The sequence below is a fragment of the Salmo salar genome, chromosome 14 (assembly GCF_965601325.2).
Source record: "Salmo salar chromosome 14, fSalSal1, whole genome shotgun sequence".
Classification (NCBI taxonomy): domain Eukaryota; kingdom Metazoa; phylum Chordata; class Actinopteri; order Salmoniformes; family Salmonidae; genus Salmo; species Salmo salar.
Window position 1 is genome coordinate 25,060,162 of NC_138304.1, and position 17,937 is coordinate 25,078,098.

Consider the following 17,937-nt stretch of genomic DNA (forward strand, 5'->3'; position numbering starts at 1 on the left):
AACTAAGCGCTTGAAAAGAACCATCCCAGAAAGTTTTTGTGAAAAATTACAAAATCATTCACAAAAAATAGTGTATGATGCTAATATAGAATCCAAGCAGACTTATGAATAAAAGTAAGATGGAACAGAATAAAAAACAAAGAACACTTAAGTTGTTAAGTTGATTCAGATAATCAACTTAACACCTTTTCTCACAGTGTGGGATAAAAATTATTTGACGTACGCCGGAATCCACTGAAAACGTTTTTTTGAATAAGGCCCTTGATGTTGATTTGTATCAGTAGCTAGGGCTAAAAAGCATATTGAATACATTTGGTTTTTGTGTTGCGAAAACAATACCAGACCAAAACACTAGAATTATGAATATCTCAGCTTCTGTGGCTATAGAAGATTGCATTGTTTGATCTTTGTAACTGACATACATTATCATCGTGATTTTTTATTTCTTTGTATTTTTGGGCCCAGTTCTTGGAGCAGTGGTACATGACCTCCAAACAATAAATCTGAGTCCGCACAGGAGAACTTTCCAGACTAAGTTCAAAGTATTTGTCAGTGTCAATCTTACTTGTGTCAATCTTACCTGTCTGTAAATGTAAGCAGAGTTTGCTGGACCAGATCGCCTGAAAACGCCGGTTGCCTGACAACTCGGTAGATCAGAGGCTGGCAACTGGAGCAGAGAGGATTGTGGGGGCCAGAAGTGAACAGGATAGCATCAATCTCCATCTTCTCATCAAAGGTGCTCAGTTTGACAGCTGCCACCCTTTTTTCGGTGTGCACACGTAGAGTGAGGGGCACATCACAGAAGACGTGCTGTGGACCCATGTCAAGAGACTCGTCTGTGTCTGTTATTAGCTCGATGTTGGCGATCGCCTGGTTATCTGTAGAGACAACATGGGGGACAATAATCACCTGTATAATCAAGCAGTTCCAGAGTAAAATGCATATGCTTATCCCTTTATTTATTCATAAACACCTAGAAAAAATACTTGGTGTGACTTGACATTACCTGCTAAGATGAACAGCCAAAGAATTATGATTCCGGTAGACAAAATGCGTGGCTTGTATTGTGGAGAGTTTCAATAATTGCTAAATGTATGCTGTTGTCACCCCATGTTCAAGAATGGCCTTTTTCCCTTCATTCAGATTACAACCTCCCACTTTCGGTTATTTGAAAATGAAAACATCTCCAAAATATGTCGGAATCAGACAATATTAGCTAAAAATGCCAACATCGGTATCGGCCCGATGTCTAGTTTAATGCCGATGTGCAAAGACGATGTCAAAGCTGAACTGCATACCTATATAACGTAGGTACATGACAAAATGACGCCATGTAAAATTTGTACTACATGTGCAACACAGCATTTCTAACCTAGCCCACAATATCTGCTGTGTGGATAGAGCAGTCAACAAGTTGAGCAGTCATTTGAAAGAGTAAGAACATTTCAGCGAGACAACTCAAAGGTGAAATCCATTAACGCCAAGATAATGGACTTCATTGCCCTTGACAATCAACCGTTCTCTGTCAAGGGTGATGTTGGCTTTCGCGACTGGTCGAGCACACTACCAAGTGTGCTATTTTTCAGATGTTGCCCTACCGGAGTTACACAGTAATAGTGTCACTGCTATTAGCTTCACGACATACTATGGAACGCCATTTGGGTCGTTGCGTGTCAAAGAAGATACATGTCAAATAACACTATTTGACAATAACACTATTTGACGGGTTAAATAAGCTTTTAATTTGACACATCAAATAACAGTTCTATTATAGAATGTTGTGTTTTCTGAATTTGCACATGCAAGCCAAGTGCCACCACCACTATCAGTAGCACTGTCCAAGCTGTCCAAAAAAGTCTGCAAACAAGCAAACACCGGCCACGAACGATGTGTTTACAATACTGCTTTGGTAATATGGCATTATTTGTTCGACCGCAACTTCTGGGCTAGCTAGCTAGTTTTATCTTACTTAGCTAGCACCAATACAACCAGCCTGAAAACAATGACCAGTAGAAACTGCAGTCATTTTCATTATTCTTAGCAATGATTTAGGAATCCTTGTGAATAAGTATTAGCTAGGTAGCCACTTGTTGTTCGCCTATTGAAATTGAACTTCAGTTCATGAAAATAAATATCTAGCCAACTACTTAACCCTGTTGCCCAAAGCTAACATTATAAGCAGCCAGCTAGCTTCATTTGGCTAGTGAGGCTTGACCGGACCGGGTTGGGTTGTGTTGTGAAGCTAGCCACAATAAGGATGACACCCACAGTACACAACTTTGAAGAGTTAACGCAAATATTAGAGTTGTAGCTCTTTTCGTGGGACTGTGACTGTCACCCCCCCAGTCAGCCTATTGTGTGGATTGACATTCATATTGCACTGTGCAGCTTTACCTAAGGATTGGGGATCAATTAAATGGGGTAGCAGTCTACTCAATACCCAATATATTTTTTCCCAACATCCTGCTCAGAGTTATCATACTCCAAAACATCCATGAAGTATTGTTTTCCCTCTGGAATAGTGTTCAATACACAGAGTAGGTTGACAATAGATGTGGCTCAATTCACAGTTGTTTCACAGTCCCGCAATAAGAGCTACAATGCTAATGTTCTCTGGGTGTCACTGAGTAGACTGATAACCCTTGTCATTGATCCACAATCCATAGGTAAGGCTGTACAGAGAAATAAGTATGCCCCCAATGCAATTCTAAAGTCCAGTGTGATTAACAAATTGTCTTTTGTTGATTTTATACAACAACATTCCAACCTGTTTAGCATGATCTATTCAATGATGGCATAATTCTACTATTTGTATTCATTCGCATCACTGTCAATTACATACTTTTATTTTGAAGGCTAACCAAATAGTGTTATTTGACGTATTTGTTTTGACATGCAAATACCCAAACGGCATTCCATAGAAATCCAGGTTGAGAATGAAACAACTGAACGAATGAACAACGAAACAGCAAAGCAAGTAAGTGAAATAAATAGGTTTTGATTATGTTTTACTGGTAATGGGGACATACGTAAATGCCAACAAATTAACTTTTTGGTCAGTGTGGTGTGTGTGTGTAACCTTTGTTTAACTAGGCAAGTCAGTTAAAAACAAATGATTATTTGCAGCCTAGAAGGCCAGCATCACGGAGTCGCCTCTTCACTGTTGACGTTGAGACGTGTTTTGCGGGTACTATTTAATGAAGCTGCCAGTTGAGGACTTGTGAGGCATCTGTTCTCTAACTAGACACTCTAATGTACTTGTCCTCTTGCTCAGTTGTGCATCGGGGCCTCCCACTCCCCTTTCTATTCTGGTTAGAGCCAGTTTGCGCTGTTCTGTGAAGGGAGTAGTACACAATTTCTCACATGGAATAGTCTTCATTTCTCAGCAAAATAATAGCCTGAAGAGTTTCAGAAGGTTCTTAGTTTCTGGCCATTTTGAGCCTGTAATCAAACCCACAAACGCTGATGCTCCAGATACTCAACTAGTCTAAAGAAGGCTAGTTTTATTGCTTCTTTAATCAGGACAATAGTTTTCAGCTGTGCTAACATAATTGCAAAAGGGTTTTCTAATGATAAATTAGGCTTTTAAAATTATAAACTTGGATTAGCTAACACAACGTGCCATTGGAACACAGGGGTGATGGTTGCTGATAATGGGTCTCTGTACGCCTATGTAGATATTCCATAAAAAAATCTGCCGTTTCCAGCTACAATAGTAATTTACATTAACAATGTCTACACTGTATTTCTGATGAATTTGACGTTATTTTAATGGACCAAAAATTAGCGTTTCTTTCAAAAACAAGGACATTTCTAAGTGACCTAAACTTTTGAACGGTAGTGTATGTAGCTTGTTTTTGTCCCAGGTCCAGGAATGGCTGAAAAAATGCAGCATTTACTTGGAGTTAACTCTGCAAATAGGACTGCTGGGTGATTCGATAAGCCACAGTCAAACGATCAATAGTATAATAATACTATTAGCAAATGTGTTTAACTTCCATTTACAATCTGTAGAAACTATGAGAATAGAAAGGTTCAGAACATTTGTGAAACATCACAGCACAATGGAAAAATATATGGCAACTAGGAATCAAAATGGGATGGTCTTCAGAGATAGTTGGGAGGGGTTGAGGTTAGCTGAAGGCTGGGACTAAAAACAAATCAAAGATAACTAATGTAAAATATACTGTCTGTGAAATGTATGTAGTATGTATCAGCTGGAAGTGGAAGCCAAAGTATTGTTGTCCATTAGTTTACTCCAATTAGAGGAGGGGTGGTAGGGTTTGGGGAAAATAATAAGGAAAATGCATGTAGTTAGTGTACTCCAATTAGGGGAGGTAGGGTTAGGGGAAAATAAGAGATTTTTTATATATATATATATACAAAATCTATATATATACATATATATATATACATACACGCAGTGCATTCGGAAAGTATTCAGACCCCTTGACTTTTTCCACATTTTGTTACGTGACAGCATTTCTTCTCATCAATCTACACACAATAGCCCATAATGAAAAAGCGAAAACAGGTCAAAAGAAACAAACAGAAACCTTATTTACATAAGTATTCAGACCCTTTGCTATGAGACAAGAAATTGAGCTCAGGTGCATCCTGGTTCCATTGATCATCCTTGAGATGTTTCTACAACTTGATTGGAGTCCACCTGTGGTAAATTAAATTGATTGGACATGATTTGGAAAGGCACACACCTGTCTATATAAGGTGTCACAGTTGACAGTGTATGTCAGAGTAAAATCCAAGCCATGAGGTTGAAGAAATTGGCCATAGAGCTCCGAGACAGGATCGTGTCGAGGCACAGCTCTGGGGAAGGGTACCAAAACATGTCTGCAGCATTGAAGATCCAAGAACACTGGCCTCGATCATTCTTAAATGGAAGAAGTTTGGAAACACCAAGACTCTTCCTAGAGCTGGCCGTCCGGCCAAACTGAGCAATCGGGGGAGAAGGGCCTTGGTCAGGGTGGTGACCAAGAACACGATGGTCGTTCTGACAAAGCTCCTGAGTTCCTCTGTGGAGATGGGATAACCTTCCATCTCTGCAGCACTCCACCAATAAGGCCTTTATGGTAGAGAGGCCAAATGGAAGCCACTCCTCAGTAAAAGGCACATGAATGCCCGCTTGGAGTTTGCCAAAAGGTACCTGAAGGACTCTCAGACCATGAGAAGCAAGATTCTCTGGTCTGATGAAACCAAGATTGAACTTTGGCCTGAATGCCAAGCATCACATCTGGAGGAAACCTGGCAACATCCCTACGGTGAAGCATGATGGTGGCAGGATCATACTGTGAGGATGATTTTCAGGGCAGGGACTGGGAGACCAGTCAAGATCTCGGGAAAGATGAACAGAGCAAAGTACGAGAGATCCTTGATGAAAACCTGCTCCAGAGCTTTCTTTCTTAATGCATTTGAGCCAATCAGTTGTGTTGTGACAAGGTAGGGGTGGTATACAGAAGATAGCCCTATTTGGTAAAACATCATGTCCATTTTATGGCAAGAGCATCTCAAATAAGCAAAGGGAATCGACAGTCCATCATTACTTTAAGACATGAATTTCAAGAACTTTGAAAGTTTCTTCAAGTGCAGTTGCAAAAACCATCAAGCTCTATGATTAAACTGACTCCCATGATGACCGCCACAAGAAAGGAAGACCCAGAATTACCTCTGCTGCAGAGGATAAGTTCATTAGAGTTAACTGCACCTCAGATTGCAGACCAAATAAATGCTTCACAGAGTTCAAGTAACAGACACATCTCAACTGTTCAGAGGAGACTGTGTGAATCAGGCCTTCATGGTTGAATTGCTGCAACAACAAAAAAACACAACTAAAGGACACCAATAATAAGAAGAGACTTGCTTGGGCCAAGAAACATGAGCAATGGACATTAGCCTGGTGGAAATCTGTCCTTTGGTCTGATGAGTCCAAATTTGAGGTTTTTATTTCCAACAGCCGTGTTTTTGTGAGATGCAGAGTAGGTGAACGGATCATCTCCACATGTGTGGTTCCCACCATGAAGCATGGAGGAGGTGTGATGGTATGGGGATGCTTTGCTGGTAAGATTGTCAGTGATTTATTTAGAATTCAAGTCACACTTAACCAGCATGGATACCACAGCATTCTGCAGCGAAATGCCATCCGCTTAGTGGGACTATTATTTGTTTTTCAACAGGACAATGACCCAAAACAAAGGGCTATTTGACAAAGAAAGAGAGTGATGGTGCTGCATCAGATGACATGGCCTCCACAATTACCCAACATCAACCGAATTGAGATGGTTTGGGATGAGTTGGACCGCAGAGTGTAGGAAAAGCAGCCAACAAGTGCTCAGCATATGTGGGAACTCCTGCAAGACTGTTGGAAAAACATTCCTCATGAAGCTGGTTGAGAGAATGCCAAGAGGGTGGCTACTTTCAACAATCTAAAATATATTTAGATTTTTTAAACAATTTTTGGGTTACTACTCGATTCCATATGTGTTATTTCATAGGTCTGATGTCTTCACTATTATTCTACAATGTAGAAAATAGTAAAAAATAAATAAAAAACCCTTGAATGAGTAGGTGTTCAAAGTTTTGATATATATATATATATATATATATATATATATATATATATATATATATATATGTGTTGTTGGAGACCACTAGAATGAACCTGGGACCCACCGGCTGAGACGTATGTGACCCACACAGTGAGGCTGTCAGGGACCACAGGGTGGAGGAAGCTCAGCATCAGGACGCAGCCTTCGGTTTCAGGGCAGGGAGACGTCACATTGGCATCATACAGGCTGAGCTCTGGACTCCAGGCCTGTAGGCTGGGCTCACATGGCTGGTATACATCTGGAGGGCCTGTAAACACACACACACAGATCTTGTTTTACAATATATACATATATAGACACCTATATGCGTCCCCAATGGCACACTACTTTTGACCAGGGCCATTTATGGAATATGGTGCATCCAAGCATGAGGGTAGTTAGTTTTACCAGCCCCATCCCTCAGCTTTTTACCGAAACAGGTAGTACACTTAATTGTTTCTACTGCTGATTGACACTTTAAGTAGTGTACTATCTCAGTTTGTTTTATGATTTTGAATCACTGAAAAACCATTACTGTACTATTATTAAAGAAAAGGGCTACTGGAGAGTACCAGTGATGTTCTGAGGGAGCGACATAGAGAGCTTGGGAAAATCACACAACCTGGCTGTGGACTGGACTGGTCTTCTCCAAGCCACCCTCTAGAACACAACATACCCATGTGCAATTTCGCACAGGAAGGAAATCCATGCCTTAACAATGTATAAAGCATGTTCATTTCCACAAATGGGAAACGTAGCAGGTAGTATGTCTCAGCAGACCACTGAACTAAACTGTTAGATGGAGAGAGGGACAGAGCCTGCAGCGGTAGCCCCAGCCAGCCAATGCCTGAACATCCACAGCTTCCACAGCTTCTGCTATTTGCACCCAATGTGGCTGCTTCACATGTGTGGATTTTTTCAGGGTAAACATCAGCACGCCAAGTCAAACTATAAAACTAAATTGGTCAGATAAACAGAGAAAGGCCTCAACACAGGCCCAGATTAATCGCTGTATCAGATGTGGTAAACGGCTCCCACAGGAAAGCCTAGTGCTTCAAGATCTTAGTGTATCATCCTTCCTGCTTTCAGCAACTTAACAATGCCACTACTTTTCCCTTTCTCAAGATTAAATAGACTCCCCAGGTTTGGAAATGCATGCTTGGGTTTCAGTGGAGGAACACATCAAAGGGAAGATCTGTTTCTGTGAAAAGAATGAGGTATACAGTATGTTGTATGCATTTTTTATTAATTCAGTCAATGTTTAAAACTTAACTAAATCAATTTAGAGGCCTAACAGTTTAATTCATTTGTAAAAAGGTAACAATGGTACTGGGGTGGAACATTTTGACTTGTTTTCATATAGGCTGCGATCTAATGCAAGGTGCGTTGTAGCGAAGTGCACTATTTTAATGGCAATTTACACTTGAACCAACATGTGCAGCGTTAACCATGAATACGATCCCTGCAAACATCTTTGAAAATGCCTTTAAAAAAACTGCAAAAAAAAATGGTCAGCTGTGTAGTGTGCTGCGCTATAACGTGATTGCATTTAATCCCGCCCTAATCAACCTTAACTTGTTTTCCTGTTAAACCTAGAATCTGCAGTTAAAACAAAAGCAAAACGGACACCCGCCTCTGTTTTTGTAAAAAGCTGAGGTATGGGCCTGGAGAAATGTAACCACTCTCAAATTCAGAGTCAGAGCTATGGATGCAAGGACTGACCATTCATGTTATCAAAATTATCATTTTAACCATGTTTTGAGGTTATAAAGTGTTTGTTTACATTTACGTTATTTCCAAACATTGGAGTATTATATTTTGGGTTCTGATGGGGTACAACAGTTGAACTAAGCTCATGAGGCATTTATAAGTTATATTCTTCCATAATCAATGGGTAAATATAATACATTTATGTCCAAAAATGGATGTAGGAACTGCAGATTTCCCCTTTAAGGGAAGGGAACACAGCCACCTCGCTCTCCAACCAATTTCCATTTCCATTTTAGTCATGTAGCAGACGCTTTTATCCAGAGTGACTTACATATTCATACTTTTTCATCTGTATCATTTTGGGGCTAATTTATTGAAGAGGAAATTCAGCAACTCTTAGAGGAACGTTGAAATTGATAAATGCTTATTTATTGTTAAACATAAAACCAACGTATTTTGTAAACAGTTTTACAGACTGAGAAATTGTTTTTTTTAGAATGGCCTCCAATGGGTTCAGGGACCAATCACATGGGAATACAAAACAAAACATAATTTGATTTGTCAATGAGTTGCATTTATTTTCTTCTTTGCAACTCATTTACCAATCACATAATGTTTTGTATTCCCATTGTGATTGGTCCCTGAACCCATTGGAAATATACAAAAGCCTCCTTTATTTCTAAAACTGTAAAACTCTTGATTTCCTGTTCTAAATTAAGTTCTCAAGACCCACGAGTGAACACCTGGCTTACACATGGACAAGCAGGTAAGATGACTCTCTTCCCCCCATAAATTACACTACAGTACACAACAAAAGCCAACAGACTGTCTCTCCCCAGAACTGTGGATTCCACTCTCCTCTCCTGGACAATGCTGTAATTGTCTTTATCGTCATTAAAGTACAACATGGAAGAATAATCACCACCTCTTTTTTTTTTTTCAAAGCACAAATTCCATCTGAGGATTTCCACATATTTGGGTAGAATTTCTAAAACGTTTTATACACGTCATGTCAAAAGACTGGGCTTCTCCACACTCAAAGAATCTTGATTGGAATAATAAGAAACATCTGTTACATGAAGCATAAAGATTCAAAGCAGTACAGGATACACAGTTTTTATGACAGTTCAATGTTGGACGGCACCCAACAGTACCAAAAACTGACATTGCCAAGCACCCTGTTTTTCTTATGGCCAAAACAAGAGAAGCTCTTTAGCCTGGCAACTATTATTTTATGATTTTCTTATATTTCTTCCATACAGTCTTTATCCCTGCACGCACCTTACCCACAGGAGAATAAGGGATCCTCCCTGCAGAAAGGTAGAACTTAAACTGTAAGTAACTGAATGTTTTGTGTATGTTCAAAATGGACATAATAACACACTAAAATCAATGAGATTAAAATCAATGATTTATCAGATGATGAGTATGTGCTCACTTTATTATGTTTTTGCAGTGTCAGAGACATGTCACTGAGTGTGCAATGTAACTCGGCCTTGAGACTACTATCCTAGACTAGACTGGCTACTAGTGGCTAATGGAATTGTCATAATATAAATAATATATGCCACTTAGCAGACGCTTTTATCCAAACCTATTTACAGTTGTGCATGCATACATTTTAGTATGGGTGGTCCCAGTGGGAATTGAACCCACAACCCTGACGTTGCAACTGGCATGCTGTACTTAACTAAGCCACACAGGCCCATTTGTGGCAAAAGAGAAATACTGACCAATAGCTTCTTCAGGTGTCCAGTATCCGGAGGAGTCACAGACCCGGGGTGAGGTGGCCTCATAGGCATACTGATGGAACACACCGTCTGCCTCACAGTACCTGCAGTTTACACTATCCACTGTAGGGGAACTGTTAAGAGAGGTGCTCAGATGTAAGTATCAGAAAATCTTTGAAAATATCATTATCATTCATAAATATCTGTGTCTGTATCCCGAATGGCACCCTATTCCCTTTATAGTGCACTATGGGCTTAATGGGCCTGTGGTCAAAAGTAGTGCACCATATAGGGAAAGGGGTGTCATTTGGGATACATATCTCATTACTGCTGATATGAGGAAAAACTTTAGCTACACACTTATTCTACCTTTGATGAAGTGGCCCCCTTACAGGTGGCAGCCAATGAATGGAGACAGAGTCTGAGCTCTGTCGAATCACCATGGGCTTGAGAGGGATGGGGGAGGGCCTTCTGTTGTTCAGCCAGTTCTCGTAGACTAGATCCATATAACAATGCATCCGAGCTACTTGATTTGGTGTGAAATGGTTGGTGCAGTTATCGTCTGATGAGAAGAAGTGAAAGTAGAGTCAATGTTCTTAGCGGAAATCATCAAACGGCATCAGAATTCTTGTGCTTACGTACTCCCTTAAAAATGAGTGTGCTTGCGTACTCCCTTAAAATATATTTTCTTGAAAAAAAAAGCAGCAATAGTACTATTTGTCCATTTCAGTGGCGACCCATCATTCAGGGCAGGTGGGGCGGAGATATGTATACTGTAGCTAAGAAAGTAATACTAAGTGTATGTTGTGTAGTAAGATGTTAGTAGCCAATGTGCCTCACCCTAATAATTTGGTCTATTTACACCTCTTTTTTGGGCTTGCCTGTTTTGCATGTTATTTTGGCATTAATACATGTCACATATCAGTTTGCAAACAATGTAAAACATATATCTATCATTGAGTTAATAAAGCAGCATACTAACATGTTCTCTTTTTGTTTCCTTGAGTAAGGCAGCTCTAAAATGCAGGTGTTTAAGCCTAGCTCAGTGCTTTCATTAAGCCTAGCTCAGTGCTTTTTTTTGCACCGTGTTTGGCTCAGTGTTCTATCACTCATGGGGACACTACGTCATAGGCAAGTCTAAGGGTAGACCTCAAAAATTCTAGCCCCTTGGGTGTTGCCATAGAGTTACATAAGAAGTGCCCATCCAAGAAGGCTCAAGGTCACTGGCCACAGATAAAATGACATCAAATCACGTTATATGTACAGTAGGTTTGATTGGACTGATCATGTCAACAGAGCTGTCATCATCATGAATCAAGTCGACAATCTACTGGCAAATCCATTTTAAATCCAAGTCCTATGAAGAGAAATAATAGTTAAAACCTATCGGTGCTCATCGGCCATTGGACATAAACATGGCACAACAAGTTGGAAATTGCAAATTCAACAATGATTGGTTTGGAAGGAAACAGTGACAGTGGCTGTGTGGTCCCAAATCTGGGATTAAGGGGCTCTTTTCCAAGTTTAAAATGATATATAGTCAACATTGGCCATGCTGTCAATGAAGCATGATTTGTGCTACGCTCAAAAGAACTTTACTCTGAACTGCGAAAACTTGACTTCAGTAAGTTCAAGACAAAATACGTTTTGAAAGGTCATCCAACTCGGGATTGTAAATCCGGCCTCTTTTTGTTAATTTCAGAGTTTTCAGTTGTTTTGAAAGCACCATAAATCCAGAGAATGCCAGACTGATGACAAAATTTGCCCACGAAGGACAGACGCACCACCTTCCTGTTCAAGTGAGCACAGCACAACAAGGTGAGTCCAAAAATGTATTGTATGCTGCTGCATAGATGATGTAATATGCCAGGGAGATATGTATACTGTAGCTAAGAAAGTAATACTAAGTGTATGTTGTGTAGTAAGATGTTAGTAGCCCATGTGCCTCACCCTAATAATTTGGTCTATTTACCCCTCTTAATTTTGCCTACTGTTCTGACTTGGTGGTGCACATGTAGCCTACAGTATAACCTGTTTTAGAGAAATGTAATCATTGAATATTGTAAGAGCTTTCATTGTCTGCTTATATGCCCCCTTTATTTATTTAGCTGTGTTTTTTTTAAAAGGCAGTAAATGAGGCTGAATTAACTGTTTCGCTGCCAGACAAGTCTCCGCTGATAGCCAGGTGTAGCAGTGGTAAGATGTTGGGACTGCTGTTTAGACGCTTAATGTAGGCCCTAACAGTTTGTGGGCACCGTTTGTCACCGTTATAGTGCAATTAATGTATTGTTTAGTGTTCTGGTGTGTAGTGGCTTTGCTAAGGGCATGCATCCCACTTTTCTTTCATGTTAATCACCAAGATTAACATGCTAAAATTGCAACTGGTCCATTTTGAGACACCCTAGCCAAGAAATCTGTCATTCATTTTGATTTTTACATTTTCAATTTTACATCTAACTAAGATGTTTGGTGCAGTATGTCGCAATGAAAAAATTGCAGGAAAACGAGTGGTCTCTCTTTGAGTGACAACAAAGACTTTATTGAAGAATCCCTACTGTTGACCAATCAACGACGAAGGGGCGAAGACTTCAGCTCCGAACTCCGGCTTGCCTCCAGAAAATCGCCGTGCCCGAACAGCCGAAAAACCCCTCACCGAAGTCCAAAACGAACCAAAACGTTACAAAATGTTGTCATAATATATGCACAAACTCTTCCGAACTGTTTCGGCTGAGAAATATGTGGACGCCTTAAAGGAAAGGTTCACCCGTTTTGAATGTAATATTGTTTTTGTACATCTCTGAGTGATGTTCTTTCGATTCCCTGGGTTATTTAATGTTTTCATGTGTATCTGAGTTATTGGCGTTCAAGCAGGCAGAAATTTGACCGGTATGACGTAGCACTGTGATAAAGTCGCTCTCACTACACTGGAAGTCAATAGCAATACGACTTTTAGATCGCAAAAACATCTATCATACATGTCAGATTTCAATACCGGCCGATGTCATAACTTGGGAGGATGTCTTCTCTCGAATGAGTCATTGATCATATTTTTGCAATATTCCTACCTAGAGAAATTTGTAATTTAACGGAGGGTCTAGCACATTTTCCCTTTTTGTCTGCCCCTTTAGTCCAGGGTGCATTGCATGGTGCCGTTGCCAGAGATATTATAGAAAGGAGAATGAATGAAGGAACGTATAACGCCCCACCCAGCAGACTGTCGAACAATCGCGTTCACGTTGTCATACCGCGTCACACGGTTGCTAAGCTAATTGTCACACAATCCATTCTCAAAGTCAGTGTATATGTCGAGAAACATGCTTTAATAATTTCCTCGAAAGTACATAATGTCACGATTCCAAAGCTATACGATATTACAGATAGCAAGTTAAATATTGGTAATTTTGTACTTGTTGATTAAATTTGTGCTAATGTTGGGTTTGAGCTAGCGTTCAATAGACTCCCATTCACTCCTTGAAGGAGAGCGCTCCTTGTCCCAGAATCACCCAGAATGCACTGCACAGCCCATTGATGTAGCATGGGCAACATTTCCCATCTCCTCAAAAGTATATCTGCCGTTGTGAACGTCAGACTCCACTCTGTGAACAACATCGATCTGCAGGTTGAGTTTGAGATTGTAGACTCCTAAATTGATAGTGCAGTATGTTTAGGCATTTTTACAGCTAAGTAGCTACTTTACATGCTGATATTGTCTTTGGTATTATTGTGTGTAGCTACGTTTGCTACTGTAGCTAGACACCTAGGTAGCTAGCTAGCCAGCCAGCCCATAGAGAGATTATTGCATTGTGGATTTTGTAGACTTGAGCTGCAACAGATTTCCAAAACGAAATATTGTTCTCACATATTAGTATTATTTAACACTATAAATTAAAGGAATTTGTTTTGGGTGGATTTTTCCTTTAAGAAGCAAGTGAATGTTTATCACTCATTTGACGTGGATGAATTAACCATGCAATTAGCAATGCAATCCACAGTCCAAATGAAATACACTTGGATTTAACCTCACATATACAGTAGACCAGGGGTTGGCAGCAGGCAGTTGCAGAGTGATGTTTTGGGGGGGGGTTTAAGTTTTGGTTAAAAAATTTTTTTTTACTAAAATCACCAGGAATTCAGCAAGAAATGTGTTTGTTAGGAAATCGGTTCCCAAGTATTTCCACAAAGAAAAAAATGTACGTGATCGTCTCTCAATGTAATCAAGGTATGAAATTATTGTTATTTTCAAATCTATTTTTGGGCTTAGCTGTGGTCAACTTGCAGTGTACAAATTATTTCCCCAAAAAAATCATCCTGTGGCTAGTTGCCTACCCCTGCAGTATACATTTGTGGTCTTGAAGTAGGAGTATGGCACCACTGCCTAATTGTAGGTATGCGCCCCCAAATGGCACCCTATTCCCTATACAGTGCACTACGTTTGACCAGGGCCCATAGTGATCTGGTCAGAAGTAGTGTTCTATGAAGGGAATAGAGTGCCATTTGGGACACAGCCTAGCTGATGCTGACTGCATTGCAGAGAGGTTACAGTAGACCTACCTGTGTAACTCATGTAGTTGTTGTACGGTGTGTCCTGGTAGAGCGTTATCCCACAGGTGTCATTGACATGACCAGGGTCGTGGCAGGCCTTAGACTTGGGTGTAGGGGCCGTGTCTGCACATAGGTCTCCTGTCTCCATGGAGGGAGTGGTCTCCCGACACGGGTCATCACAGGACTCCCGCTCACTGACCCCCTTGAAGACATGGTACAGTCCAAAGATATGGCCCATCTCATGGATCATTGTGTTATTGTGTCCGATGGTGCCAAAGTAGGATGGATTCATCACCATTCCACCTGTGGATAGGATGATATAGTTATCGAACAGAACTCAACAGGTGGTGAGATTGCTGAAATAGTCTGCCTTTGTTGCTTCTCAAATACTCCTAGAGCCCGTAAATAACTTCCATCCCAGGTGATGGATCTACTCCATGATCACAGTGGGACATGTTTTTTGGGGGGAAAAGATGAATCAGACACAATCTCTATGTCAACTTCTTTCAATGTTTTTTTGGTGTGTTTATTGACTAATTAGTCAAGCTTGCCATCTCAGACAAACAGTCGAACCCATTTTGTCTGACAAGCCCTCTGAGTAATAGCATGTTAACATTTGGTTTTAGAACCAACTAATGTCATAAAAACCCTAAACGATGTGACATTTATAACCACTTAAAGACGAGGCAAACCTTCAGCAGTTTTAAACTCAGCATGTAAGAAACAAGTATAGTGCTATCCTGGAAATAATTTGCATAATTTCTTATGATGTAATTTATGGAATATGGAAGCAGAGGTTATTGCCCGTTATAAACTTTAAGAACTGGAATAGAATAAAAATGCTATTTGTTTTCTAATTAGAAACACTATTCAATTTGTGAGGACCACTGCTGTGCCTGTTGAGACAACTTCACTTTAATAGCACATTTAGCCTGTAAACAATGACAAATGTATGCAGGGCTTTGCTTCAACATTCAATTCGGTGGATAATATATTCTGGTGCAATTGGGAGTAAATTGGGAGAGGACCTGCTTGTCAGACGAAGACTTCCTGACTAAGTCCTGATTGGACTCACTAAAAAGGTTCTCATGGTTTGTCCTCAGACATAAATCATCAGGTCTGATATACAAGCTTAACCGTTAATTACAAAATAAGACTGGGAAAAGTAACTACACAATTGACACTATAAAGTTTCTCTTCTCTCTTACAGTCGTGGCACCACTGCATCTTTCCCTGTATCATTCAACCACTTACTGTCATCATAGTGAAAGATGTGGCTTTGAGTGAAATATCCTCACTTCAGGGAGCTGTGGGGTTCAAAGAGGGGATGGAAACCTGCAAGACGGTGGTCCATCAGGGACATACTGTATCAGAGAAAGCCCAGGCCAAAACATTGACTGGCTTGTTGATGCAGTTCAACCCTGAGGAAGAAGAAAGGACATCTGTGCTGGAATGCACCGAACGCTATCCCCAGGGCCCATAATGAATGTGCCAGGAGGTAAGACACAACCCAGAGGGAGCAAAACAACAAACCTGATTGAACGGAGAATAATACTTTAAAGGGGTTTCACTCCCCGGCCAAGCACTCTTACTGAGTGATTTACAGCTCTTCGGTAGATGGAAGAGAATACACAGAAGAGGATATAAGATATTTAAGGATAATTTACAAGAAGCAACTTGACTGTAACACAGTGTTTCTTATTGGGGTAGAACAATTCCATTAGCAATACACAGACAAAATAATACCAGTCCAAACCAATTAGAGTAATACATTCCCACTTCAGGTAAAGTTGGGATTTATTAAATAACTAGATGTCAGGAGAAAACTCTTAGCTTTTACGAGCGATTGAAAACAGTAACAATGAAAACAGTCAAATGGGCTGAAAGAGATGTATGAATTGCAACAGGGCATTACCCTGGCTTTTCTTGTTTTTGTTTGGTTGTTGTTGGGGTTGTCTTCACAGTGGAAAGTCCTAATGATTAGGAGGCAATCTGCCAGGAAATCTATGCGTGCTGCAAGTGTTTTCTACCCAGGATTAAGGCTAATTCATCTTGTTACAGCTAATACAAAGAGTGGAGGGCAAGAGATGAGGAGAGTGATGGGGAGAATGAAGGATGGAGAGAGAGAATCTGAAGACAATGCCTACCTTCTCTTCTGCATTTTACTTTGTGTAACTTTGTGTACTTTCTAACCTAATAGAAGTCAATGTAATCCAGTTTGGCATGTTATAGCATGCATATCATTTTGTAGCTCAATGTCTTTTGTGTTTGATACAGGTAAAGACAGAAGGAAGGGGTATAGCAGTAGCTTACCCTGATGGTTGAGGGCCTCCTTTGCCCATGGCCAGGTTGCAGCCCCTGCTAACTCTTCACGGGCTGAGTTGTTGGCAAAGAAAACATTGAGGGTGTCTGTGCTGCTCAGGTGTAACAACTCTTTCAGTTCCTTCACACTCATATAGGCTCTGCAGAAAAGAGAAGAAGTATATGTCATTAGTATACATTTTTCTTGCATTCCCTGCTTTTAGTCTAGGCCAATTGGACAGTTTGTTCACACAATCCTACAGTAAATAGCAATGGTATACAGTTTCAAATACCCTGTGAAAACATCAGACAACACAGGTGTAGAATCAATGAACTCCCAGATACACACACACAGTCAGGTCCATAATTATTGGCACCCATGATAAAGGTTAGCAAAAAATACTGTATGAAATAAATAAAACAAATATTAAGCTATATTATATGCTACATTTTGGTGGGAATTATTATGTTATACTAACACAATTGCTCTGAGAAAGATATTTTGTTTAACAAGTAATTTTAAAAAATCTCAAAAGATAAGGGTAAAAAATATTGGCACCCGTATTAACCCCAGGTTTTCAATGTGGTTCAAGTCCGGAGACTGAGATAGCCATTGCAAAATGTTGATTTTGTGGCCAATTAACAATTTCGTTGTAGATTTTGATGTGCTTCGGGTTATCGTATTGCTGAAAGACCCATTTGCGGCCAAGTTTCAGCCTCCTGGCAGAAGCAACACGTTTTTGGCTAAAATGTTTATGATGCCGTTGACCTTAACAAGGGCCCCAAGGACCACTGGAAGCAAAATAGTCTCTTATTATCAAAGATCCTATGTGCTGGTCCTATGGCCCTTGTTAAAGTCGACAGCATCATGAACTTAACCAGGAAAGTAACAGGACATTTTAGCCAAAAAACTGGTTGCCTCTGACAGGAGGCTGAAACTTGGCCGCAAGTGGCTCTTCCAGTAAGACAATAAACCCAAGCACATCAAAATCCACAAAGTAATGGTTAATTGACATTTTGCAATGGCCATCTCAGTCTCTGGACTTGAATCC

At 40.2% G+C, this 17,937-nt stretch overlaps 1 protein-coding gene across 1 annotated transcript in view; it reads right to left on the bottom strand.

Moving 5' to 3' along the window:
- Positions 1-17,937, bottom strand: part of LOC106569072 (pappalysin-2) — a 70,579-nt gene that overhangs the window by 39,487 nt on the left and 13,155 nt on the right. The window contains exons 3-8 of the mRNA XM_014140037.3: positions 16,898-17,046; positions 14,594-14,887; positions 10,412-10,604; positions 10,046-10,176; positions 6,688-6,870; positions 581-878 (exon numbers count right to left, since the gene is read on the bottom strand). Coding sequence (XP_013995512.3) covers positions 581-878; positions 6,688-6,870; positions 10,046-10,176; positions 10,412-10,604; positions 14,594-14,887; positions 16,898-17,046 — 1,248 coding nt within the window. The remainder of the gene's footprint in view (positions 1-580; positions 879-6,687; positions 6,871-10,045; positions 10,177-10,411; positions 10,605-14,593; positions 14,888-16,897; positions 17,047-17,937) is intronic.